The 27,897-nt window shown below is 39.7% G+C and overlaps 3 protein-coding genes and 1 long non-coding RNA gene across 4 annotated transcripts in view; 2 read left to right on the forward strand and 2 right to left on the reverse strand.

Moving 5' to 3' along the window:
• The window catches only part of pkhd1l1.1 (PKHD1 like 1, tandem duplicate 1), a 79,345-nt gene extending 60,349 nt beyond the window's left edge, over positions 1-18,996 (forward strand). The window contains exons 58-77 of the mRNA XM_037795502.1: positions 949-1,078; positions 1,392-1,565; positions 3,119-3,222; positions 5,239-5,365; positions 5,512-5,633; positions 5,716-5,806; positions 5,946-6,094; positions 8,754-8,876; positions 9,004-9,115; positions 10,266-10,382; positions 10,497-10,662; positions 11,082-11,314; positions 13,468-13,632; positions 13,767-13,924; positions 15,022-15,157; positions 15,443-15,787; positions 15,907-16,058; positions 16,187-16,333; positions 17,720-17,873; positions 18,511-18,996. Coding sequence (XP_037651430.1) covers positions 949-1,078; positions 1,392-1,565; positions 3,119-3,222; positions 5,239-5,365; positions 5,512-5,633; positions 5,716-5,806; positions 5,946-6,094; positions 8,754-8,876; positions 9,004-9,115; positions 10,266-10,382; positions 10,497-10,662; positions 11,082-11,314; positions 13,468-13,632; positions 13,767-13,924; positions 15,022-15,157; positions 15,443-15,787; positions 15,907-16,058; positions 16,187-16,333; positions 17,720-17,873; positions 18,511-18,746 — 3,141 coding nt within the window. The 3' untranslated portion in view covers positions 18,747-18,996. The remainder of the gene's footprint in view (positions 1-948; positions 1,079-1,391; positions 1,566-3,118; positions 3,223-5,238; positions 5,366-5,511; positions 5,634-5,715; positions 5,807-5,945; positions 6,095-8,753; positions 8,877-9,003; positions 9,116-10,265; positions 10,383-10,496; positions 10,663-11,081; positions 11,315-13,467; positions 13,633-13,766; positions 13,925-15,021; positions 15,158-15,442; positions 15,788-15,906; positions 16,059-16,186; positions 16,334-17,719; positions 17,874-18,510) is intronic.
• LOC119503637 lies at positions 13,801-17,839 on the reverse strand. The gene is made up of 3 exons (XR_005210362.1): positions 17,702-17,839; positions 16,154-16,390; positions 13,801-13,937 (listed from the first exon to the last, which is right to left on the reverse strand). It is a non-coding gene; the product is annotated as an uncharacterized LOC119503637 (long non-coding RNA).
• Positions 18,997-22,610: 3,614 nt separating the features above from the next.
• Positions 22,611-24,685, reverse strand: LOC119503328 (transcription and mRNA export factor ENY2). Its single transcript, XM_037795039.1, has 4 exons — positions 24,445-24,685; positions 24,271-24,341; positions 24,116-24,190; positions 22,611-22,898 (listed from the first exon to the last, which is right to left on the reverse strand). The coding sequence occupies exons 1-4, from the start codon at positions 24,510-24,512 to the stop codon at positions 22,822-22,824; spliced, it is 291 nt and encodes a 96-aa protein (XP_037650967.1). The 5' UTR covers positions 24,513-24,685; the 3' UTR covers positions 22,611-22,821.
• A 240-nt stretch (positions 24,686-24,925) lies between these two features.
• Positions 24,926-27,897, forward strand: part of nudcd1 (NudC domain containing 1) — a 70,181-nt gene continuing 67,209 nt past the window's right edge. The window contains exons 1-2 of the mRNA XM_037795036.1: positions 24,926-25,150; positions 27,706-27,860. Coding sequence (XP_037650964.1) covers positions 25,036-25,150; positions 27,706-27,860 — 270 coding nt within the window. The 5' untranslated portion in view covers positions 24,926-25,035. The remainder of the gene's footprint in view (positions 25,151-27,705; positions 27,861-27,897) is intronic.

Raw genomic sequence — 27,897 nt, forward strand, 5'->3', positions numbered from 1 at the left:
TTAACTCATTGTTTGTGTGTTGAAATGATCAACATATCAAAATAATATTTGTGTATGTGATTAAAGGGATAGTTAGTGAGGTACTCCATAGTCAGTATAGATGGCGGTCGGCACGCCTCCAGTTTGGAGAAACAGACAGGAGTAACGGCACGGGAGCAAAGCGATGTACTGCTGTGGACGGGGGCAGCAGTAAAACATATTTTAGTCACCTAAAAGAAAGGCCAACCTAAGAAAACCAATATCAGTTCCAGTGTACGCTATATTTAGTATATTTTCACCGCTTTACCTTGCCATCCGACAGCCCTTTCCGACGGAGAACTGAGGTTGTTATCTATGCTCTCTTCAAAGCCACCAGACTCCATTGACAAAAACAGTAATTTTACCTCTCAGAACATGTGAGTTGCTGGTCTACCGCTGCTTCAATTGGTTAGTTTGTTTGTGTTATTGTGTGACTTTGGTGTTTTTTTGGATTCACAGTCACACAATAACACAAACTAACCGATGGAGGCATTGGTAGACCAGCTACTCCTGTGTTCTGATAGGTAAAATGACTGTTTTTGTCAAAGGAGTCTGGTGGCTTTGAAGGCAGCATAGATAACAGCTTCAGTTCTCCGTCAGAAAGGGCTGACGGACAGGTAAAGTGGTGAAAATATTCTAAATATAACGTACACTTAAAGTGATTTTTTTAGGTGTCTAAAATACATCTTGCTGCTGCCCCCCGTCCACAGCAGTACATTACTTTGCTCCCGTTCTGGTACTCCTGTCTGTTTCTCCAAACTGGGGGCGCGCTGACCGTCATCTACTATAGCTAATACAGTGACTATTGATAAGTACATCATACAACCCCACTTCAAAACATCCAAACTATCCCTTTTAAGTAAAATCTAATACGATTACTGTGAGAGCTAGCATTCAGCCATTCATGTGGTGTGTTATTTGTGCGTGCAGGTTGGAGACGAGGTCGCCATCTCAACCACAAGCTACAATGCGTGGGAGACAGAAAAACATCAGATCGCCGCCGTGTCAGCAGACGGCCGGGTCCTGACCCTGAACCGGACTTTGATCCACACTCACATCGGTCAGTTCATCATCTCTATTGACACAGCAGATGACTTGAGAGCTGCGAAGCGATGTTAAACCTGCTGCGATCATTTGTGACATTTACTTTTGAGTTAATATCCATGTCGCCAGCTAACATGTCTCACTAGATATTCAGCTTATTGTCACCTTATTAAGGTTTTAGTTTATGTGATGGATTTAATTTGAACTTCCAGATATTGTTCAGCTTTTACGGTGTGTAGTATATTGTGCATATTTATTGTATTAAACTGGAAAAAAAAAGTGTCTTAGACTGACCATACTGACCTCTTTCTCTCTCTCTCTCTCTTCAGGTGAGACTCACTCTGTCTCAGGTACATCGTTGTCCTACACTCTGGCAGCTGATGTCGGTCTCCTCACCAGAAACATTAAGATCATGGGTCAGGAGTATCCAGAAATGATGGCGGAGTCGTTCGGAGCCAGACTTTTGGTGGGCAGCTACTCCTGGGCCGGAGTCGACTACAAAGGTAAGTAGAGAATGAAATGTGGTTTCTATTCTCACAGAATAGTGTGTTGACTTATGTATTGGATCAATCAGCTTGTAAAGTAATAAATAAAACAATTTAAAGCTGTTCATTCCCAGATAGATTATAGACCCAGGAATGTCTGCAGTTAGATTTTGAGCTGCACACATTGGGATTGAAATATCGTTTCTGTCACTAAATGTGCTTATTGTATTTTATTATTTTGAAACCTTGAAACACCTTTGCATCAGTAACTCAGCACAAACCGAGTCTTATCATGTATTATAGTTTTTGACGTCAAAAAGGTCAAACCAAATCCATACAACCAGGGTCGGCGTTAGGGGGCGGGCCTTAGGGGGTTCAGGCCTGTCCAAAAAGGTCACGCCTGTGCGCATAAGTGACAGTACTGTATGTATACGCCTCACTGTCATAGTTTATTTCTTTCATGAAACATGATAATGATAATCAGACACTTAATAAAGGCTATGAGGTGAAAGTTGATTGCCCGACCCTGCGTACAGCCACCAGTTTTATCTGCTAATACTAATTTATATATATATATATACAGTATATATACATATATATGTATATATATATGTATATATATATACATATATATATATATGTAGTAGCCATGTTCTCTGATTATATTTCCCTCAAAATTAAGATTTAAGTTATTTATTATTTGATGAGTTCTATTATTCCTTGTTTCAACAGTATGAAGTGCATAGATGTATATACTGTAGATGTATATGCTGTATAGTCAGCCCTGGTATGGCTTTGCCTTCATTTTCTCCACCAGATGTAAGCCTGTGTTCATTTTGGCAGCAATTTTAGATTTAGTCTTAGTCTTAAAACTATTTAAGAATGCTTATTAGTTTTAGTCACAAATTAATCAATTTGATCCTTCATAGTTTTAGTCGACGACAACTCAAAACGTTTTAGTCCCGTTAAACCAAAACTGTTTCTGTCCGCAGCTAATCTCACATTCTACTGGATCCATCAGCCTGATATTTTCTGTGTTCATTTATGACTGTACGCTCAAGGATCTCTCGTCTTTGCGGTGGATCACAATTTATGTTATTGACTGTTTTATATCGCCATTGACTGCAGACTCCTCACTCCTCTTAACCGGCCGGTAGGGCCCGCAAGTGATCAATAACTGTCATTTCTGGCAATCGGCTAGGTTAAAAACAAGCCTCATCTAGTCTGTTGCGGGCCACATTTTGGCATTTGTCATGGCTCAAAAACTGACATTCATTAAAAAAAGTTAGGTCTCATTTTTAACCGGAGCATCTGCAGATTAATTCCACACCCGATATGTTATGATCCACTTAAACTAGGCACGATACGAGATGAATAAATCCAAGTTATTTTGTTATCTTTCGCCGCAATTAAGACTTTAAGGGAGCCGAAGGGACAATTAAGTGAGATTCAACTCTTCTTTGTTTGGGAGGGGAGAGGGAAACACATCCAGTACACTCTACTGAGTGCACTTTTCTAGTTTCTGTTCAAACACATTAAGCTCATCAGTGTTTGGTGTTTTATTCCTAAAGGCAAGGCTCAGATCAGAAACGTGGAGTTCTTCCAATCTGGTCAGGAAGGCTGGACCGACGACACCGACCCCCGTTACTCTGTGGCCTTCCTCAACCTGGGAGAGGTACAGCAACACACATGCACGCACGCACGCACGCACACACACACACACACACACACATTAAAGCCTAAGGACTACAAGACTAAATGCATATTAAATAAAACTTGAATCTGGAGGCTAAATACACTAAAATTAGGAATAGACACCTCTTAATTGTATATGTGAAAATATGAAAATAAATTCACACTGAGGCTCACCTGAAAATTAACAAATTAATAAATCTTGATTTTAGACGTCCATCACACATTTTTATCAATATACTTTTAGATTTGATCACAGATTGAACAGTTGCATCCAACTTTTTGGAGGAATAGATGAAGATGAAGAGTTATGGCTCTGGATTTTTTTGTTTTAATAAGGGCTGTAAAAGTTAATGTGATAATAATGTGTTAACGCTAATTTAATTTTTAAATTTAATTTTTTTTTATTGAGGTTCTGGCAACAATTACATTTACGTCCGGTTCCGAGTATGTACTGAACATTTTTTTTCATAGTTGTTTAAACAACCATAACAATACACAACATAGAAATAGCAGGAGTCACAACTTTACAAACATGATACAAAAAAAACACCACCAGGCTGACATACACAGTAACTACATTAAAATGAATAGGGTATGCTGAAAATGCCACTAATTTCTTTAATGCATTAACGCAACTTGCGATGTAGTTGCTGTTGTTGTTGTTGTTGTTGTAGCAGGCTCGGTTTTAAAGTCCGAGTGCAGATACTGGCAGGTATCGATCAGTACCAACCATGTCATACTAGCTTGTCGAGAAGGAGGTTAAATAATCCTCCAAACTTCTGCTAAATTTTAGCGAGGAAAAACTGGCATGGCCATTTTCAAAGGGGTCCCTTGACCTCTGACCTCCAGATATGTGAATGAAAATTAGTTCTATTGGTACCCACGAGTCCCCCTTTTACAGACATGCCAACTTTATGATAATCACATGCAGTTTGGGGCAAGTCATAGTCAAGTCAGCACACTGACACACTGACAGCTGTTGCCATGTTATGATCTAAGCATATTTTTTATGCTAGATCCAGTACCTAATTAATTAATTAGTTAATTGATTTCCAATAATAAATATATACATACATTTGCATAAAGCAAGCATATTTTTCCAATTCCATGTTGATAAGAGTATTAAATGCTTGACAAATCTCCCTTTAAGGTACTTTTTGAACAGATAAAATGTTTTATTAATTTGCGATTAATCACGATTAAATATTTTAATCAATTGAAAGCCCTAGTCTTAATACAATTTAAATACAGCTAAATAAAAACATTATTTTAGAATAGTAAGAGTATCAAGTAGTTATATCAGAACACATTTTAAAAAATCTGAGTAAATGCAGGATGACAATCGCTCCACCTGTCTTAATCTTTGCCAAGGTGCTGGAAAAATCAAAGAGTCCAAAACATGAGAATTGAAAATTGAAAAAAATGTACGATGTTACTATTAGGTGCTTCATGATTGTATATGTTTTATCTATATTCACTGTGTTCCACGCCCTTTTTTTGTGTGTATTTTTTATTATAAATCAAATATGGCATCTATTTGTATGCCTCACAGTTCTCTACTAGAACTACAATTCCCAAGAGGTGGAGCTTCTACCACCAGGGTGTGCACAGCTGCATTGCATACTGCCAGTAACTGGAATGGGATCGGTTATCTCTACCAGCCTGTCCTCTGTTTGAATCACTTATGCTCTGATGAAGGTCTGACAGCCCGAAAGCTTAGAATAAAGTGGAATACTGCATAGTTCAAAGTGTGCGGATATCTTTTCTCTCATGCTTAAAAATCTGAGTAAAGAAAATTGTACAGAATAAATGACTCCAAGAAAGACCAGGTTCAATATCTCTCTTCTGCATCATCTACCTGGATCTCCTGTAACATTCAGCAGTAGTTCACACGACCACTAGCTGCTGTTATTGCAGTTTGCTACTACAGTAAAAAAAGTATATATTCAATTTGTAAAATGCAAAATGAGTATTGTATATTTTTCTGTGTTTAAAGGTTTCAGAAGAAGACTCGTACCTTCAGGGTTGCGCTTTCCACGACGGCTTCTCTCCAGCCATTGGTGTCTTTGGGACGGAGGGACTGAAGGTTGACGACAACATCGTCCACCGCACCGTGGGAGAAGGTAAACACTGAACTGTCGAGAAACACGGTCTACATGATTTACAAATGCTTTACACACCAGATTATCCACATTGAATGAGTCCAGTTTACCAAAATGAAATAATTTCCCCCAGCACTAAAGCATTAAAAGTGCATCCCTGTTTGCAGGTATCAGAATTTGGGGTGACAAGATAACAGTGAGGAGGAACCTGGTGATGATGTCACAGTGGCCTGGATCTTATCAGGACAGAGAGGAGCCCTTCAACTACGCCTGGAACGCTGCCATCGAGGTCCGTCCTCTCAGGATACAACACAAACCGCTTCTACTATAAAAACCTGTTGTTGCATTTATGATCTGTGCTGGTGTTTCAGGTCAACGAGGGGACAAATGTTGTGCTGCAGCATAACATCGTGGCAGGTTATGAGAGAGTCGCATATCGCATTGATGGTGAACCATGTCCAGGTAACGGACATGAAATGGATGAATTTTCTAATCATGTCAGGATGTATTTCACCAGTTTGTACATTAAATCTTGACTGCTCAGACTGAGGAGAAAGAACAGAACCGACGTACTTTCTTTTTTTCTCCGTGACTTCTGCAGGTTATCCGAACGAGAACGAGAAGTGGATTGACAACGAGGCTCACGGCGGGCTGTACGGAGTCTATCTCAACAAAGACGGTTTGCCCGGCTGCAGCCTCATCCGGGGCTTCTTCGTCTGGAGGAGCTTTGACTACGGCATCTACTTCCAGGTTCCTAATACTGAACTTCTTCCGTTTATTCAACTTCATTTATGTGCTTAATTCATCCACAAAGCATTGTTCTGACTTAATTTGACTGCATCAAGAGAACAGTGTGGAGTTGGGCCTCTCAACCTTGAGGTCAAGTGATGTCAAGTGATCAAGAAAAGTATAAAAAAAACTGGGCATTTAACAGACACAGATATACAAAGCAAGATGAGCAGCCTGCTGTGATCCAGACAACTGTGGATGGACTTATAACTGTAGGGGACATATCATGAAAAACCCACTTTTTCAGTGCTTGTGTATATACATTTAGGTATGTGGAGTATCTGGTGTCTACCAACCCACAAACTGTGAATAATAAGACAACCCAGTCAGTTTTTTTGTGGGTTGCCTAGTAGTGTTGTTGCGATACTGGAATTTCTAACTTCGATATGATACCTTAAAAAATATCAATATTTGAAACCATTTTCAATACCACATGGAAAAACTGACGCAACATGGAATGCATAAAATTTGTATTACAGGTCCCATATTGTAAAAAGTTAGATTTTCAGGTCTTTTACATCATAAAGCAGGTTTAAGTGCTTTGTAAATACTGTTAAACTATCAAAACGCTCAATATAAGGAGAAATACACACAGCCTGTATTCAGAAATTGTGCGGTAGAAACAAGCCGTTAGGATTTTTGTCCATTTGTGATGTCACAAATCTACAATATTTAGACCATTACACGGTTTTAAACGTAAACATTCTAAATGTGTCCCAGTTTATTTCCTGTTGCAGTGTATGTAAATAACATCAGCTGACAGGAAGTAAACATGGGCCGAAACTGTTCCCTAGCAACGCTATTCCGTTGCAATTCCATTGAAATGCACTAAAATGGAGCGTTTCAGACAGAGGGTAAATACAGGTATATTCAGGCAGACAGTATGAGGAAAATAAAGTATTTTTTGAATTTTTACAGCATGTAAACATGTTCTAATAGAAACCCAAAATAAAAGTATGAACCTGAAAATGAGCATAATATCGGACCTTTAAAAGACAAATACGACTTTTCATTTCTTGGCGAATAGCAGAGGACAACACAATGATCGTAATAAACATGAACAATAATTCAAGCTTGTTATTATTGAACATAAAATCATCTGTCTTAAGCTAACAATGTCTCCACCTAGTGTTGAGTTTGAGTTTTGACCCTGTGAGGTTGCTGTAGTTGGTCAGTGTGGAGCGTTGAAGCAGCAGAGTAGCAGATTATGTAGTAAGTATACTAATATCGATGTACTAGTGAAATATTTGTGAATGTACTACTTTAATACTTCTTGGGACTAAATGGTCCACTTCTTAGTTTATAAAAGTATCGTTTAAGTATACTTTAAGTGTAAGTGACTACACAACTAGTTTACATTTAAGTTTTATTTAAGTTTAAGTTTAAGTTTTTATACTGCAAGTATACTTGTAGCCCACTTTTTAGTTAATGAAAGTACACTTTGAAGTATACCGCAATTAAAAAGAATGAGCACACATGTCATTTTAAGCATGTTGTCATTTTAAGTATGTTGAGTAAAATTAATTGTTTGATAAGATAATATCATCACGATCATGATGCTAATTTACGTTAGCGCATGAATGATAATTCCAATTTTCTGTTAGCATTGAGCCAATGGACTAAGCGCTAGTTATTTGCGACACTGTTGTAGCAGCTATGCTAGCTATGTTAGGAGTTATTTCAGTATTATTCTGCCAAATTAAACACTAACATCCAGGGAGGGCGGAATAACCATAACAAAACCTGCAAATTACTATATTCAACTGGAGCAGAGACGAGTGACGACGAGGCAGCGCTGCGAGTGAGTGACAGGAGGCGGGGCTATGCTGCTGCAGCGGTGTAGTGTCAACTCGCACATACTGCGCAAAATGAGTAGTGAAACCATTTCAAATATTCAGTATCGATATGTTTTAAAAAAATCACTATTATTGACAACACGAATACCTGGATCAGAAAATGTGATTCAACAAGCCGTTCACATTTGTCTCCCCTTCCTATGTCACATCCACACTCATTAGAATATACCACCCACAGCTTGAGAACTACTTTTGCAAAGGTGCACCATATTTTTCTTGCAAGCCAATCAGAGCCCACTGGGATTTTTCTTAAAGGGACAGGCGCTTAAACGGAGCGTTTCAGACAGAGGGTGAATACAGGTATATTCAGACAGACTGTATGAGAAAAATAATGTGTTTTTTTAACATTAAAGCATGTAAACATGTTCTACTGTAAACCCCAAACACAAGGATGAACTTGGAAATGAGCATGATATGTCCCCTTTAAGCTTTTAATTTACCATTTTTATAAAAAAAAAACATAAACAGTGTCGGCAAATTGCTTTTGTGAAACGGGTACCTGAGTCTCTTTGGGCTTACTGAGGCTCGAGGAAGTAACTGAAGTTTATTCTGTTTCTGCTCTCTTTTTAAGATACATTATTTACATATAAAACCTTTATGTTTACTGGAGTCAAATTTCTGGACTTCTGGTCTGGCAAATATGTATAAAAGCTGAGTTAAGGAATCCTGAGGAAATAAAGACCAGGAGCCACATGATTAAAAGCTTGATCTAGATTATTATTAAGAAATGACAACAGGTCCTCATCTTCCTCTCGCCCTAACAGACCATCATGAATGTTATTGTTTCCAACGTGACCCTGGTGGACAACGGGATGGGCGTCATGCCTATGATCTTCGCTCCTCCTTCTGTCTCCCACGTATACGCCGACAAACCTGTACACATTCAGGTGAGAGGGTTTCTGTTATTTCACGCATTCTTAGTTTTTACTCTCCTCTCATTCTGATCACTTGTTAGTTTACAGCAGTGACTTTTAATTGACAGATTTCATATTCCTCATGCACATCTTTTCCCAGAATGCCTTGATTGTTGGCAGCAGCCCGAACTTCGACTGTTCAGCCACGTTGCCCATCAGTGACTTTAATATGCTCATCAGCGATGCCCATCGAGCTCCGAGACCTCTCACAGGTACAGTACAAACTGATGCTGCCAAAACACCACGTCACTGCTCCAAAGGGGATTTTAATTTAGGGATAGCGTGACATTCTTAGGCTGAGAAAACACCCAAGTTAAATAGTGTCAGCTCACATGCTGCTGATAACTCTGAAATAAAGATTTGTGTCGCTATTAGGTCTGTCAATCGATTAAAATATTTAATCGTGATTAATCGCGAATTATTCGCACGTTTTTTATCAGTTCTAAATGTACCTTAAAGGGAGATTTGTCAAGTATTTAATACTCTTATTAACATGGGAGAGGGTAATTATGCTGCTCTATGCAAATATTTGTACATATTTATTATTGGAAATCAATTAACAACACAAAACAATGACAAATATTGTCCAGAAACCCTCACAGGTACTGTATTTAGCATAAAAGATATGCTCAAATCATAACATGGCAAACTGCAGCCCAACAGGCAACAACAGCTGTCAGTGTGTCAGTGTGCTGACTTGACTATGACTTTCCCCAAACTGCATGTGATTATCATAAAGTGGGCATGTCTGTAAAGGGGAGACTCGTGGGTACCCATAGAACCCATTTTCATTCACATATCTGGAGGTCAGAGGTCAAGGGACCCCTTTGAAAATGGCCATGCCAGTTTTTCCTCGCCAAAATGTACAGTAGCGTACGTTTGGAGCGTTATTTAGCTTCCTGATCGACAAGCTAGTATAACATGGTTGGTACCAATGGATTCCTTAGGTTTTATAGTATCATATGATGACAGTATCTTCACTCTAGCTTTAAAACTGAGGCAGCTACAACCTCCAAAATTGCAAGTTAGGTTAATGTGTTCAAATAACTAGTGGCGTTAAGACAAATTTGCTTTAACGCATTATTATCACGTTGACTTTTACAGCCCTAGTTGCTACAGAAACTGTTTTTAGAATGAAAAATCAAAACCTGGACATCTGGATTTAACTAAGATCTTGAATAAATTAGAAAAATACTTCTAATCTAAATCTAATTGTGTCATTTTGATAATTTCATTTTACCAACCAATAATCTGAACGGCGTTGAAAAGTGCTGGAATTTGTTCCTTTTTTCACGTATATATGCAGGCTGGTTAAGCTGAAACAAATCCTTATTTTGTGACTCTGTTTTCACTCCGTACCAGGTGGCAGATCTGGAATCTGTTGGCCCAATTTTGGATCTAGTCACAACACTGCTCCAGCAAAGCCCCATCATGTGAACAACAACTACAACGCCATCAAAGGACTGATGAAAGTCATGGGTGAGTTCAGGCTCTGAGGTTCGGGAGTGATGTTTGCCTTTGAAAACAATCCTCACGATGATTTGAAGGAGCGTATTCCTTATTCCTCATTTGTCTTGCTTTCTTTCATCCCAGACACGACGTTCGTCGGTTTCCGCGACGTCTGCTCCAGCGAGATGAACTTCATGTTCCTCACCAACCCGATCAACGAGGACCTGCAGCACCCTGTGCAGGTTTCAGGCATAACGCAGGTTGACAGCACAGAGGAGGCCAGAGTCTTCATCCACAGGCCAGATGTGGGGTAAATCATTGCACATCGACAGATACCGAGCTTGTACAGACATTAGGAAAATAATTTGTAAAATTGGAGACACTGATTAAAAGATTTTTACACCTGGATAAGTCTGCAATGCAATGACAGCAGCAGAAATAGTTTTCAGAGGAACATGGAAAATAATATTTGAGTTTAGCCTTAAAGAAGGATTTAAAAATCAAAATCATCCATATTTATTGTCCTGTTTCCAAACTCTTCTGAGTCTTCTGTCACTTGGCAGCTCATCAAAGCCAATTTCATTAATTGTTTAAATTCAGGATTTAAACTGACAAAAACAAGTGTATTTTTTTACAATATTTTTTAACTTGCAACAATTGCTACAAGATTTAGATTAAAATGTTCTGCTGTTTTGTGCATGATAAAATAAAATGACTAACTTATCTCAGAAAAGCGAACCCCTCCGACTGCGTGGACATGGACTGCGATGCGAAGAAGAAGAGCATTTTGAAGGACTTGGACGGTTCGTTCCTGGGCGCGGTGGGAACTGTGCTGCCTCAGTCTGAGTATGAGTGGGGAGGTGATGCCAGGAGAGGGCTGGGCGACTACCGCATCCCAAAAGTCATGCTCAGCTTCCCCAACGGCAGCCGCATCGATGTGAACCAGATCGCTCCCCACAAAGGTAACTAGACCAACGGAGGGAAAAAAGATCAATACTTATGAAAATCTAAATTTAAAGGGGAACTACGCCCATTTTCAAAATTCATACATGTTATTCCTATGGTCTAAGACAGTCCAAAAAATATTAGTAAACATGAACAACTCTCTCCCAAATCCCAAAACTAGAGTGCTAAAACTCAAACTTGTGATCTCATAGGTTATAAAGTCTGGAGCTGCTCCATAGACAATGAATGGGAGACCCAGAGAATGTTTGTTTTCTTTTTTATACCCAAATCAGCTTTATTCTAATGCAGTGCTGTCAGTTGTGAAACAGAAAATGTCCCCATATACTCAGAACATTCCCCTGGGTGCTCTCAGTGTCGTCTAGAACATCTTTTCAAATTCATCGTCTATGGAGCAGCTCCAGACTTTATATCCTATGACATCACCAGTTTGAGTCTTAGCGCTCTAGTTTTGGGATTTGGGAGAGTTGTTCATGTTTATTAATATTTTTTGGACTATCTTAGACCATCGGAATAACATGTTTGAATTTAAAGAATGGGCGTAGTTCCCCTTTAAAGTCCCCCACTAAACAGTAGCTGGTTAGGACGGCATATCAGGGCCATTGTAGGTAAAAAAAAAAAAAAAAGTATGGAGCCAGGGGAGGAGGGTAATATTCTGAGAAAAAACTCCAAGATTAAAGTTGTAGATTTATGAGAAAAAAATGCTGTTATTTTCTCTGAAATAAAGTGGTACATTTAGGAGAAAAAAATTACAAATTTAGGTGAAAAAATATATATAATATTCTCTGAGATTAACGTCACAAATTTAGCTGCCGTTTTAATTTCGTAGCTCCTAAAGTAGTGCTCTTATGGTGAAGATGCCCTCTGAGGGAGGCGAAGGTCCTGAAAGATACTCATGTTTTCTTTCATGTTCTCTCTGTGTTCTTTTATGAACATAAATAAATACTAATGTAATTAATATATTTTGCACTTTGTACCGCAGTAGTTATGGAGTTTTTTTTTTGGTCTTTATTAGCCAATCAAACAGAATAGGTTTGAGAGCAAAACCTTCCACACTGTAATAAAAAAAAATAGATTAAAAAGCAAAACTAACGACACTGCATTCAGTTGTATTGAAAGTACAATAAAATTGTGATCCAAAATGTATTAATGCAAATCCAAAAGTTTTGTTTGCTGTTGAGCTAAATCTCGTGGGCGGGACCTACGCTGACAGATGTAAGACACGTCTCTATTGGCCAGTCTTGATTGGAGTGACAGCCAATCCTTTTGGATTCACAAACAAAACTTTTGGATTCACAAAAAAAACTTTGAATTGCAAACAAAACTTTAGGATTTGTATTAATACATTTTTTAATTACAAATTAATTTTACTTGCAATAAAAAAAATGTTTGATTGTATGTCGATAGTTTTGCTCTCAAACCTATTCTGTTTGCATGCGTGAAAAAAAGACACAAAAGTAACTGTATAAGCGTTTAACGGTGGCGTCTATGGTGTTATGAGGTTTATCGAACCTTGCAAAATGAAACGACGCGGTTCCTTGACTATTTTTCAGAGTTTTTTCCTTGTAAATGTATTACTTTAATCTCAGAGAATATCTGAGTTTTTCTGGGGAAGGGGGGAATATTACCCCCCTTCCCCGGCACTGTAATATATATATATATATATATATATATATATTTTTTTTTTTTTACCTACAACCGCCATAATAAGCCGTCCTAGCTGGTAAAGTTACAGCTGACAAGTGAAAACTACAGGCGTGGTCGCTCTACACCTTTAAGTAAATCTTTGCTTATTTGCTTTTCTAATTCCCAATTTTCCAATAAAACTGAACTGGGAAGTATAGGAAACGAATTTCAGTCATCTAAGTCACTGCATTCAGTGTCATATTGTGCCTTATTGTTGCGTCAAATAAATGTTTCTAATAAATATTTATTCAACAAACGGTAATATGAGCACTACAAATTCAATGAATACATTAGTTTATTAATGTTATGCTTGGTGTTTGAAAACCTTGCAGAGAGTCAAAAGTTTGATTGTAAAAGATCAGAGAAACCTTTACTGTCCTGCGGGAGCCTTCTGCTAACAGGTATGTCAGGAAATACTTGATAATAGATCTAATTCTCCAAAACGCTGCTTTGCTTCTGTCCTCAGGTGTGATCAGGAAAGGCTGCACGTACATGAGTTCCTGGCAGAGCTACAAGTGTTTCGGGCTGAACTACAGGATGCTGGCGATCGAGAGTCTCGACTCGGACACGGAGACCAGACGCCTGTCCCCCGTCGCTGTGCTCGGAGACGGCTACGTGGATCTGATCAACGGTGGGTTGCGTCCTTGTATTTCTGATGTGATTAAAACCCAGAAAAATCTAGATGCTCTCTGTGAACCACTAGTCACTACATAATATTCTCTCTAAAATCAGAACGATTTTAATTCAGTATGTGTTTGTGTCCAGGTCCTCAGGATCAAGGTTGGTGTTCAGGTTACACCTGCCAGAAGAGGGTGTCTCTCTTCCACAGCATCGTGGCCACCGGCCACTCCTTCGACGTCTTCTTCAGCAGCGTCAGCCCTCAGAAACTTCGCCTCATGATGCTCAACGCTGAGCCGTCCGAGGTCAGTGCACAACCTGGAGAATACGAAATATTAATCAACAACGTTAATAGCTTCATTTTCAGATGTTTCAGGTGCAATAATAATGTTTTGCAGTTGTAGAATTCTTTAAATGTGACTCCTGGGCTCTTACACAAAGAAGTCAAATCCCACTTTTTCAGTCCCGATACCGATACCGATACCTGGGCTTTGGGTATCGGCCGATACAGAGTACCGATCCGATACCAGTGTTTAATTAATCAGCTGTATGCCGCACTGTGTGGAAGTGACTGGGATCATTCTTATATATGTAAGGCAACATCAGGCTTGACTTAAACATTGCTTTCCTAACGTTGTAAAACAAAATAACAAATAAATACATAGATATAAATTTACTAAATTTGGTGAAAAAATCTTCAAAATGAACAGGAATTACAGTGAAAACCTTTTAAATGCAGCAACAAATTGGTCAAAACATAAACAGGAATTAAAATTCCAGTCTATAATGTAGTATATAATATATAAACCAGGGCTGTCAAAGTTAACGTGATAATAACGCGTTAACGCAAATTCAATTTAACGCCACTAATTACTTTAACGCATTAGCACAACTTTCAATTTTCAGGTTGTAGTTTTAAAGCTAGAGTGAAGATACTGGCATCATATGAAGAAAACCTAATGAATCCATTCGACTTGTTGCGAAAGAGGCTAAATAACGCTCCAAACGTACGTTAAATTTTGGTGATGAAAAACTGTCATGGCCAAGGGGTCCCTTGACCTCTGACCTCAAGATATGTGAATGAAAATGGGTTGTATGGGTACCCACGAGTCTCCCCTTTACTTGACATATCTCTCTTTAAGGTACATTTGGAACAGATCAAAAATGAGTTTGATTAGTTTGATTAGTTTGCGATTAATCACAATTAACTATTTGAATCGATTGATAATTTAAACATGGAATTGAATTGAATAGATCGTCCCCAATTGTCACCGATACCCGATCCAGCTATTTGAGTCAGTATCTGATCTGGTATCGATATTGGTGCATCCCTAATCTTCAGTTTAGTTTCACTAGTGTTTCACTTTTCACTAAGACACCTGTTGCTGTTTGATTTGTGCAGAGCGTCGTGGTGTCAGTGTTCTACTCCAAACCGCAGCGGTTGGACGTGTACGTTAACAACAATCTGGTTGCTCCGACTAACGCTCAGTGGAACGCTGACAACACTGACTACACCCTGAAGAAGCCCATCCAGCCAGGTACTCCTTACTGCTTTACACTGTATCTCTAGTATATCTCACTCTAATCCTATTATGTCCGGTGTGTTTTTGCTGTGTAAGTGTAATCATACGTGCCACAACAGCAGGCCACAACATTTACACATTCTGCTCATCTTTGCATTTGATAAAATTTTTGGAGATTTTATTTTCCCTTGATATTCTGGATTTATGTATGAGCTGGATGTAGGCTGGTGTTTGTATTTTTTTGAAATTTTAATTTAAGTATGATTCAGCAATCTGTTTATCTTTCTTTTACCCCTCCAGGTCAATACGTCCCCCAGCTGAACGCCACTGTGGGCGCCAACTTCTTCGACCCGGACTACAAGATGCTGAAGGTCGTGGTGAGAGGCTCCCAACCGGTGGAGATCCGAACCGCCCCGGTTCTCTTCATCTCCTTCGAGCTGCCCGCCATGACCGAGGCGGAGTTCTTCGGAGACAGCCTGATTCAGAACCTCGCCACGTTCCTCAAAGTCCCCGCGAATATGATCCGGATCACCAAGATCATCCGGGAGGATGGAGGAGCGCGGCGCAGGAAGAGATCCACGGGCCTGAAGGTGGAGGTGGAGATCAAGAAACCTCCAGTCCAGCAAACCACCAACGCCACCAACGGTTAGTCTAATGTTTGTTTTTATATTGTATTTACAGACTATTTGAATGACTAATATGTGAACATTGGCTTAGAAATCCAGGATTTTTGTAACATCTCTCTGGTCCCTTTGCCTTCACAGATGACGAGGACTTTAACTTGTTGAGGAGCGTCGCTGATGATCTGGGTCAGGCGGCAGTTTCCGGAAACCTCAGTCAGTCCATCGGCTTCAATGTCTCTTCAATGGGCGTTGTCCCGGCCTCTCCTCCACCATCTGACCCCGAGTGGAATGAGGTGAACGTCGAGATCTAATCATAACAACATTTGCATACTAAAAACTACACTCAAAAACAAACAAAAATTAGCATCAGTTTTCTGCGAGTGCTCACCGGCTCAATGGTTTTCTGCTTTTTAAATGTCAGGAGGCCTCAGCAGAAGTAACGAGGGAGGAGCCTGAAGTGAGCTACGTGTCCAGCGTACACGACCTGCTGCTGGTGGCGGAGCCGATAGCCGGGGAGTTTGTGGGTCCTCTGGACCAGCAGCCCAGTCTCATGGCTGTGGATGAGCAGGTGAGGCAACGATGCGTCTCCACACGGGTTGTTATCACAGCACAGCTGCTGCTAAATCTGAGAAATAACACGAAGAGTGATTTTATAGCAGCTCAGGATCGGACATTCTGACTGCAACGTCCGGGGACGTTTGTTGCACCTCTCTCCCTCATTTCCTGTCATCTCTCTACTGTTTGCTATCTAATAAAGGCACAAAATACCCTCAAAAATATACTAATTTATTTGCTTTAGAGGTTGTTTGTCCACGTTTTTTTTAAGCTTTTTGGATTATTGGACTGATAGCAAGAGTTGCTTGTCTGTTTGTTGCATTTTCTGTCCTCCAACCAGTCCATCCTCACCATCTTGATTGCCGAGTACAGTGCTGACTTTTATTTTTTGCCGATTTAGCGTGTGAATTCTGCATTTCTAAATGCTTCTTGGTTGATTCTTTTGGATTAAGGAGACCCTTAATTTGAAAAACTAGATCAATTAAATATAAACCGAATACAATCCAAAATGACAATTTTTTTCTAATTTCTCTTTTTTTGTCACCATTTTTATATGTAAAGTCTAGGGCTGTCAAAGTTAAAGGTCTCATATCGTGCTCATTTTCAGGTTCATACTTGTATTTTGTGTTTCTAATAGAACATGTTTACATGCTGTAATGTTAAAAAAAATCTTTATTTACCTCATACTGTCTGCCTGAATATACCTGTATTTACCCTCTGTCTGAAACGCTCCGTTTTAGCACATTTCAATGAAATTGCAATGAAATTGCAATGGAATTGCGTTGCTAGGCAACAATTTGGGTCCATGTTTACTTCTTGTCGGCTGATGTTATTTACATCCACTGCAACAGGAAATAAATTGGGACACATTTAGAATGTTTACGTTTAAAACCGTGTAATGGTCTAAATATTGTATATTTGTGACATCACAAATGGACAGAAATCTTAACGGCTTGTTTCAAACGCGCAATTTCTGAATACGGGCTGTGTTTAATTCTCCGTATATTCAGCGTTTTGATAGTTTAACAGTAGTTATAAAGCACTTAAACCTGCTTTATAATATAAAAGACATGAACCCTTTTTACAATATGGGACCTTTAACGCGATAATAATGCATTTATGCAAATTTATTTTAACTTGTGTTTTTTAGGTTGTAGCTCAGTTTTTAAGCTAGAGTAGATTCTGGTATCATACAGAACTAAAAAACCTGATGAATCCATCGGTACAAACCATGTCATACTAGCTTGTCGCAAAGGAGGATAAATAAACGCTTCAGACTTAGGCTAAATTTTGTCGAGGAAATAAAAAAATGGTACAGAAAAAATGTGAAGAAGACACACACCCAATCATGTTGAAATAGTTGCTGTCTGTAGACGCTGACCTGTTCTGTTGTCTGCAGGGTAACTGTGTCTCTGTGGGAGTGACGAGGCTCACTGTAACAGCCAGCCTGAAGGACTCCAGCGGGAGCAGAGTAGGCGGACTGGAAGGAAACACCACCATCCTGTTCAGCACCTGCTGGGCAAACTTCACCGACCTGGCCATTCTAAACAGCGGTACGTCTGCATCATGCTACAAACCACTGTACTTACTTATAAACGCTGGGTTTCTCGTAGGTTCCGTAGTTTTTCCTCATTTTAATGTATCTAAACAGTTCAAAACTCTGGCCAAGAAGGAAGCACAAAAACACTCAACATCAGTTAGCTAGCTAGCTAGCGAGTGTTGGTGACGTTTATTGTCGACGAGAGATGTAGTTCACTGAGCGGTTTCACACAAAACTAAAAGATACTACGACAAACTGCGACTTTCTTGACTTGAAAAATGATGTTTTAAATGAACAAACATCATATGTGTGATTCACGGTGCAATTCAAACGGGATCAAAATATTATTTATCTCTCTCCGTTGACTACCGTTCATATTTTTTCCGAAATAAGGTCCCACGGGGTCCACCGGAAGGGGCGGGACTTAAGCTCTCTATACAATTCCTTGTCGTAACCAAAAGAATATTTAACGAGTTTTTACTTTACGAGTAATTACTGCCAGTACTGCAGTCTTAGGATTTATTTAAGAATATCTCCAAAACATTATAAAAAAAAGAAAAACTGGGGTATGAAAGTTCATTGACTTGGTGACACGATCGAAAAACACGCAACACAAATCACGACAATAATTCCTTGTCCTCTCCCTGCAGGTGAGAACCTGACCATGGTCTTCACTCTGAAGGAGTGGGGCGCCCAGTCACGCTCCTTCACCGTCAAAAACACTCCGACCACCCAGACCCCGGTGATCGAGCCAGCGACCGAGCCAGCGACCACCCCCGACGGGAGTGTCTTCGGCTCCAGCACCGCCGTGTCTGCCGGCAGTCTGTGTCTGGTGAGCGTCATCTACGCCGTGGCCTGCTGCTCGGACAACATCCCCATATGCTAGATAGCTCTCTGAGGGTTTTATGAAGGATACCTAGACCTTTACACGCACAACTCTGCTGAATAAAACAAATGTAATCCTGGAATATATTAAGCACATGGTGGGTTTTTCATTTCCTGTGGGCAATTTTTTATTAAAGGGGACCTATTATGCTAATTTTCAAGTGCATACTTGTATTTTGGGTTTCTACTAAAACATGTTTACAAGCTTTAATGTTCAAAGAAATGCTTTATTGTTCTCATACTGGCTGTGCTGCAGCACCTCTTTTCACTCTGTCTGAAATGCTCTGTTTGAAAAGCCCCAGTCTGCTCTGATTGGTCAGCTGGCTCACTCTGTTGTGATTGGTTAACCGAACCAAACTCTTCGGACTCCGCTCCAGCTCCGCTCTAACTAGCTTTGTTTGAGGGCTTGCCAAAAAAGCCGCTAGGCAGGTATTACGCAAATGTGTTACTTGGTGACATCACCACGTTACGGAAGAAAAGGCGGGACTTCAAGCCGGGCGTTTCAGGCAGCTCGGGAGCAGTGTTTCTGTAGGAGAGAGGAACTTCCTTTGGGCTTTGTAACTTTGCACAAAAAAACTATATAACACACTGAAGGAAATGGAAAAAGCACAAAAGCATTATAGATCCTCTTTAAGATATAAGCAATGTCTGGAGTCCAGACACTGGTGGTGGTGGTGGTGGTGGTGGTGGTGGTAAAGGGAGTAACTGAAGATCAAATGAAGGAAAGTAGAGCAGGTCTGGGCACAGAATCTGACGAAGCCTGGAGGTGATGGGGTGGAGGCGGGTTGCCTCGAGTCGCACTGAATTGAAACTGACAGCAGCAGAGAGGAGAACAGTTTTAAAATTTGATTGCAACGATATGATTGGCTCATGGCGAGCATGGTAGAATCTGTTTGGTTATCTAAGAGTGAACCACCCACAGTCAGCTGATAGAGTAGGAGCCAGTGAGAGAGAGAAAGAGAGAGAGAGAGAAAGGTTGTGAATGAGAGAGGGTTTGAACTTTCGCTTAAAGCTTAATTAGCTCGCCAAAGTAAAAATGCAAGGCGCCTCCCGTTCTCTTCTGGAAAGACTGTTCTTTCTTTTGTTGTATTATGTGTAAATGTCTGATTACTCTCCAGGTGTCAGATGCATATATAGATTTTCTATTGTAAAACCGGTGCAATAGGTGCTTTACTTGACTCTGTAACAAGATGAAGGAAGATGTGAAGTTTGTTGGTGGGTTGTTTTTTGAAGCTATATTCTCTTCTTAATAAATTCTATTTTTCATCGCATGTGTTTGTCTTCATTCATCCAACACATTTAAAGCTGCAGTGGGTAGAATTGGAGGAAATATGATAAAAAAATATATATATATTTTTATAATACGGTCACTATATCCTGACAGTAGTGCATGAGACAGGAAACCTGAAAAAAGTCATGTGTTTCTGTGTCCTTCGGTGTCCTTCGGTGCTCCTAACGGCATCTGCAAGATTTAACAGACCGGAGGAAAACAACCAATCAGAGCCGAGCTGGAGCCTTGCCGTCTCTGAGCAGCTGTCAATCACTCGCGGACTGCGATCAACCGGTCAAACTAGGCAACGCTGATCAAATATGAATCAATATTCTGTTACTGTTATGCCTATTTCTCTCCTCAAATGTTTTCATAAACATCTTGTAGTGTACTGTTAAACTACGTCACCACACTCCCGCCGCACTTTCTCTGAGCGTTCACTGTTGCCGCGGATAAGTTTATAGTTAAAGGAACGCCTGGTGCATTTCATACCGATGCTTAAGGGGTGCCTTGTGGGTCGCTACTGAACGCTGATGGCCATGTCACTAGCTAGCTCACAACCCCCGCTCTGCACTGCTCTCATATGGCGGTTACAGCTGACAATGCAGTCGTCGCAGAAATGTAGCACCCACCCTCCGGTTCCCCTCCAGGGCCGGCTTAAGGCATACAGGCAATATAGGCGGTCGCCTAGGGAGCCACCATCTGGGGGGCGGTGGTCGCCCTCTAAAAGAAAAGACAAATTTCACCTAGGGCACCAAAATGGCTAGAGCCCCCTCATATAAACACTGTTAGCTCTGTCAGAACTGTTGCCGATGTTTTCACCGTTAGCGCTGTTAGCGGCTCAGCCGTCACCATGTTGAGAGCCGTGCAGAGGCAATAGAAATACTCCCAATCTCACATTTAGCACCTTTAAAGGGACTATTTGTAACTTTGTATGCGCATAAATGTAGCGGGTCGTCACACATGCGCGCTCGCATATGCGCGTTCGCGTGTAGCCGCTGTACCCTCCTCCTCTGCCTGCTCGCCTTCACTCAGACAGCTCAGCTCGCTCCACCTCTAGACGTGAACGCGCGTTCACTCCACACTGCAGAAGAGTTAGTTTAGCTCTGAGAATATCTAGTGAATTTACAGGGGACGTTTGTGCAGAAATAACTGCTGCAGCTCCTCCAGACCAACAGAGGTTTTCCGTGTCTTGTGAAGTGACGGAGCTCTACAGAGATTTACGTTGTCTTCTCGTTACCGACCGGGTGCCGGTGTCTCCTCTGCTCTCTCCGGCTGCGGGCGGAGAGAGCAGGGAGACACGCTGGAGAGCCCAGCTGCCTCAGCCTGCACTTAGGCAGGAAAAGCCAACACTAGGATCAGATCTAAATCATGTTCATGGAGAGACCTTCGTCTGGTCAGCTAACATTACTGCCAAGCAGTTGAAATATAGAGTGATATTGTGGTTTTAGCTGACGTGTGTCGCCTCACTGTTTTGAGTGATGCTCGTTCAGGTATATTGAGAGCGAGCAAGCGCGAGCCCATCGCTGACTTTCGTTGATTTCACGGCCACAGGTGTCGCTGTTAAGAAGCATTTCTGAAAGTTACAAATAGTCCCTTTAACTTAAAAATGATGGATTTAAAAAAATGTAAGCAAATAAAGGTAATTTTGTGGAAAGTTCCACCTCAACATTTTAGGCAGTGTTTTAATGATACTTTCAGTTATAGCTGCATGTGAAGATGAGTCTGATTAGTGGTGACAGCAGTGTACGTGTGAGGGATAAAACTCTTGGGGCACCAAAGTACTAATGTTAAAACTTCAGTGTTTTGTGTCAAAATCTGAATATGTGACCAGGTTGCTCTTTCTTTCATTGGCGTTCAGACCAGGATTCTGCATTAGCAATCTCCCAGCAAATGTTCTGGCTAAACCAAGCACTGAACAACAACCACACACAGGGAGCTACTGTATGCACACACAAACACAAGCTCTCACACTGCCCACGCACCAAACTAAAAACAGTCTAAAAGTAGAACTCCCCCCGTCAGTATGTATTCTCTCATGACTGCACGCTCAACTGACAAGTTCTTTCCATGAAGTCTGGAAACATCAGCAGCAGATATGTAGTCCAGCAGGTTCAGATGGCTCAACTTCCTCTGAGTGACACTAAAGAAAACACAATTCCTGAAAATGCAAATTGCATAACTGCAGCAGCATGACATGTGTTTGACCACAGCAACATTTGATTTCCTTCAGGAAACAACTTTTAAGAAAGTAAAAGTATGCTCTGGAGGATTTCCTAAAGATAAAAACTAAAAAAACTGTTGTCTACATTAGAATCACCAACATTTCATTGCTCATAAAATATAGAAATACATTTAATATATACAGTACATGTACTTCCCCAAAACAAATGTCTTTGTCTTCTTACATAACATCCTAAGGAACTAAAAAGCCCCACAACCATGTTTGAGAGAAAGACAATAACATTTCTGTCATGTTTCTGTCTTTTTTTTAAACACATATCACTCATCATGCTGTCTGACGAGAAACAAATGATGAAAATTCTGCATTCTTTTTAACAAGAATTTCAAACAGGCGTTCAGCAGCACCAAAGAAAAAGGTCAGAACCACCCAGTGACCAAAATAGGCATGATTTTATTTTTTTTTCCAAAACTGCTGCATAACAAACTAAAATCAATATGAAAACGCATGATACAAAATAAAAATAACACTTCAGCATCGCTCACAATGAGAACAAACATCAGTTTGGATTTTAATTGTGGATCTATGGTGAGTAAAAAAATGTCTAGACGGGAGCCGCCTCATTCACAAGGTTGCGTGTTGAGCTAGAAAAGCTCGGATTCTCTGCAGGAGCTCCTTCTTCACGCTGTCCGGTACGAGCGCTGCACAGGAGAGAAAACAAGCGGATGGTGAGACATACTACTGGATTTACTAGCAGTAGTTGTTGACACGGTTTGTGACATTGGTTGCAAGACTCATTCCACCGAGTTGCATTACAGAGCGCCACAGGAAGTCATTCCTGCCTGAGGCCATCAAACTTTACATCTTACATATCGTGTTTTTTTGTTTTTTTTACGGTGACTGCTGTAGTTAGTACATTTTATTTTTGTTACCTCCGCCAAGGAGATTATGTTTTTGTTTTTGTTCGAGGTTCAAGGTTTTTTATTTGTCATTTGTCAATTCCAGCAAAGCAGTCATTGGCAATGAACATATTTTGTCTCAGGTTCTTTCAACAATGCTCATAAAATATGTATTTATAAAAAAAGCAAAATGACAATATAAGGCATAAAACAGTGCAGTTAAAATAAATAGAAACATAACTAAATAATAATGTAAATGTCAATTAGTAATTTAGTTGATGACAGTATTTCAGATGGGAAAACTGAATGTAAACAGGATGTAGTACGTATATACATGATGAGAAGTAATATATGTACACAGAGGTCTAAACAGGAATATTAATAATGAGAAGAACTAAAACTATAGGTGTATGTAGTATGTATAGAGAAGAAGAATATGTGTATGTATATATACACAGAGGTGGAACAGTTTGTTAAACAGTATGTAAAGTGTATAAAGGTAAATAAAGTTTGTCTGTTTGTCAGCAGGATTACGGAAAAACTAGTGGCCCGATTTCCATGAATCTTGGAGGAAGGGTGGAGCACGGGCCGAGGAAGAACCCATTACATTTTGGAGCGGAACCCAATCACGGGTTCACAAATTAACTTTGGTTAACATTGCGAGAGAAAGGGCATTTAGCCTGGGCAGAGGTCTAGTTTTAAATGTTTCATTTTATTTATAGTCAATGTTCATAATGTACATAATGAATTTCTCTGTGTGGGATGATAAATTATGATCACATCTCCTCTTATTCTCGATGTTTTCTTGAGCATTATTTCATCCACATGTCCCCAAAATGTGGTATATCTTTAGAAACTTTAGGATCTCCACTAGACTTTAAAATAAAGCTCTGTGGGTTAAACCAAAGTTTGACTGTGCGGTGGGAGTTTTGACTGACTGACCCAGATTGTGATGAGTATTATTTCTGTACTTCTTCCAAACCCTGCTGTTGTGTTTGCATATAGAAGAAGATCCGTACCTCTGCCTTTAGGTGTGACTTCTGTGACCAGGTCCTCCACTGTGACATGCTCCAGACCCTTTTCTTTGATCACATCTGCACAACATAATCAATCAGTAATCCAGATTCATGGAAGCACCGTTACACATATAAACACAAACACAAATATATAATACCTTTGCATTGTGCCTTCAGCTGATCCTTCCATCCACACTCCACCAGCTTTGCCCGGAGCAACTCCTTCAACCTGCGGATTCACATTTAAAGGACATTATTTAACAATCCTAAATAACTGCTGTCTCTAAAACCATTCATGACCTAAACCCAGTGTAGAGAGAAGCTGGACTCACCGCTCCCGTTCGCCCATCTCGATCAGTTTGTGGTTGATAGCAGCTCTCATCTGGGAGTCTTTGCTCATGATCCGTCTCTACTGTCTCCACTCACTCACACACACAGCAGCTCCGTCTGGTTCAACCACTACAGCGGACTGTAGCGACAGAAAGGTTTTATTTTACTAGCAGTCAGGTGGACGGTACCTTTTACTGTCGAGATGGATCAGCTGGGGAGCACACAGTCCCTTCATACAACCGTACCGTCTAGAAACGTTGAAAGGCGCAATGGTTCCGCTTTGGCAGCCGTTAATTTGCCACAAATCTATTACGTCATTGCTAAAAACTTGGTTATATAACGCACTTCATCTCCACATGAATGCGTTTTTTATCAGGCGGTGTCAATTTATTAACCATTTATTAAAACGCTTTGGAGAAAGTACGAGAACTCAACCTCCCATGAGCCCCTGGGCGGGTTATGTCCGCTTGTAAAATGGCTCCGGGTGCAACCAAACCGGAAGCGCTGTGACTTCTTCAGCATCATCTTCTTTGCTTCACATCAACTCGTGGATTGAATACATCCATGGGACCAGCCTGTCACATTTAAAAGATATGGCGGCGTCCAATTGTTCCCTGCGGGTCAACAGAGAGCTGTTGGACCCCAAGTTTGAAAGTTACAGGTTGTCTCTGGACGCCATACCAACGTACACCGTAGAGCTGGATGCTGGTGAGACAAACTAACTTACAGGACAGTTAGCAGCTGTGCTAACCTAGCCTAGCCTAGCCTAGCACTGATACCACACTGACACCTCTGCTTCATCACTTCTGTCACAGCTGTTACGGCTCTAGATTAGTTAACGCCAAGTTTGCTTGCAGCCTGTCAGCAAACATAAGTAACAAGCGTAGTTATCTTAATTTACAGCTTGCTAATAATTGAAAACGTCCTTTTGTTATGCTTAGTTAATAACATTGAAGCTGCTCCAGCTGGAGCCCAGTGGCTCCACGGCTCCACTAGACTTTGTGCCAGGGGGTTCAGTAGTTTGACATCATTAATAACATAATATGGTTATTTTTATTCACTGCAGATTGTTGTGATGGCAACAATGTTTACATAACATACAAACATAACTGCATGTTATATATATATATATATATATATATATATATATATGTGTGTGTGTGTTTATTAACTGCATATATATATATATATATATATGGATATATACAGTATTTATGTTTATTAACTGCATATATATATATATATATATATGGATATATACAGTATTTATGTTTATTAACTGCATATTGTGGTCTCTCATTTTGAGTGTGTGACAGTTGTATTTGTCTGTTTGTATCGTTTGTGTTTATAATAAAAGATTAAAAAGATACTGTATACATATATTAACATAAAGAAATGTAAGAACATAGAAATAAAGGAGTATGTAACATGTAAATAAATGATGTACATAATGCTACAATATGCTACATAATGCTACAGTATAAACACAATATATGTAAAGAAATATAAGTAAGTAATACATTTAAAATTAGAAATGAGAATATAAGAATCATGAACAAATATTTGCATTAGGGCATGCAATATATTATAACCACAGTGCAAATAGGTAAAATACAAAATACAATATACACACAATACAAAAAAAACTAGTTATAATGCATGAACAGGTAAAATTTTCTAAAATAATATCAGTGAAAAATTAAGGAGCAATCCCATTGACCAAGAGCACTGAAAGCAGTGTTGGTGAGGAATGTATATTGTCCACAATGTGGGAAATTCCCTTTAGCTTCACCACACAGCATTACAAACGACACAACACAAGACAAGAACATGCAGTTCTGAAATATAATTTAAAAAAAAGAGAGGCTGGTGGCAAGATTTAGTTTTGAAGGAGGCGTTAGGAGGCATTCACTGTTTTAATTGCATTTGGCAGAAATGAGTTGCTTTTACGTGCTATAAGGTTTCACTGAGAGTTAGAAGGTGCCAAAAATAATATAACACAAAAACTGAAATGGTATAGTTAAAAAATCTCAGAAAAGACATGAAAGTAAAGTACAAGTAGACAATGAAAGAATGATAGGGAAGGATGTGCTGGTGTGTCGTTCCATTCATTTGGCCTCAGCTGCAGAAATGCATTTTTAAGAGTCCTAATATAACATACTGTAGTTGCAAACAGGTAAAGGTTTTCAGACATGCTTATCTCATGCTAATTACGCAGCTTTTTTCTGTTACTATTTAAGCATATTAAAGCTAGCGTTTGTAATCTTAAAACAAATAGGAAGAGTGTGCTAGATTTAAAAAGATATCCAACCAAAAATCCCAGCCCAGTGTTGCCAACTCTATTCCAATGAAAGCAGCTAACAGCACTAGCTCCAAAAGTCCCTAAATCTAGAGAGAAAGTCGGCAACACTGACAGTCCGTCCCGGCAGGTAGCCTGTTTATTACCGTTCTGTGACAGCTAAAGATACCTGATTGTTTTTCTGTTTTTGTCAGAGCATTTAATTTATTGATTGCTGTCAGGATGAGAATTTCAACTAATATAACAAAACATGTTTTTGAAGATTATCAAATCTTCTTTCTTTCAAATCTAGCTTTAAAGGTCTTATTAATAACATTTTTATATTGATAAATATATAAAAAAAAAAACAGATAATACATCCAGTGCTGAATAAAAGTATGGCTTTTCCTGAAAAAAAAAGAAAAAGTATTATGATTGTGATTTAATCATTTAAAAAATGTTGGCGGGTCCAAAATTAATGTTTTGTTTATATCTGTGGAAGATATCTGACGTTTGGTTCCCACTTCTAACAAGGCTTGCGAGCCAATAGTAAAACGATGTTGGTATCACATGGTATCTCTGGGTCGTCAGTAAGTGTCGATAAAAGGGATAAATGTATTATTATAAATGGCTGAGATTGACGATAAGTGCCTGGCAACGACTCGTTGTGAAGTAAATGCACTGGAACAGGGAGGGAGAATGCGACGTAGTGGCTGAATGTTATCAGTGTTATCAATAGCACCTTTAAGTCACATACAAATGCCAGTCTCATAATCTGCCACCTATTAGTCATAAAAATAGTGTTGGAGTGACACTGAGATTAATAGTATGTTGAAATAGAAGTGTATTGTATCTCTTTAATGTGTAACAGTAATTATAGTAATCTCACCACTACATTATTGAAATTGAAGAATATAAATAAGATCAAGTTCTGTCTCATTTTTGTGCTTTATTTTAAACGTTTGATTCTCCATCTCTACTGCAGCTGTGGAGGAAGTGAAGCTGAAGGACACTCAGTACACCCTGGAACATGTGCGGGCTTTTGGCATGTACAATTACCTCCACTTAGACCCTTGGTATGAAGACAGCGTTTTGTTTGTCGACTGCAAAGGAAGGGTTCTCAGTCTCACCGTCACCCTGGTAAGCTTTTAAAATCCTCCTGGTTGACCTTGTTCCT

Source organism: Sebastes umbrosus, chromosome 15, assembly GCF_015220745.1.
Source record: "Sebastes umbrosus isolate fSebUmb1 chromosome 15, fSebUmb1.pri, whole genome shotgun sequence".
Classification (NCBI taxonomy): domain Eukaryota; kingdom Metazoa; phylum Chordata; class Actinopteri; order Perciformes; family Sebastidae; genus Sebastes; species Sebastes umbrosus.

Bases quoted from the DNA above. Each gene is read 5' to 3' on its own strand.
- LOC119503328 (XM_037795039.1), bottom strand. From the start codon at position 24,512: ATGAGCAAAGACTCCCAGATGAGAGCTGCTATCAACCACAAACTGATC. The intron at 24,342-24,444 runs GTGAGTCCAGCT...GTGAATCCGCAG, and splicing joins GAGATGGGCGAACGGGAGCG to GTTGAAGGAGTTGCTCCGGG. The intron at 22,899-24,115 runs GTACGGATCTTC...TCTCCTGTGCAG, and splicing joins AGTCACACCTAAAGGCAGAG to CGCTCGTACCGGACAGCGTG.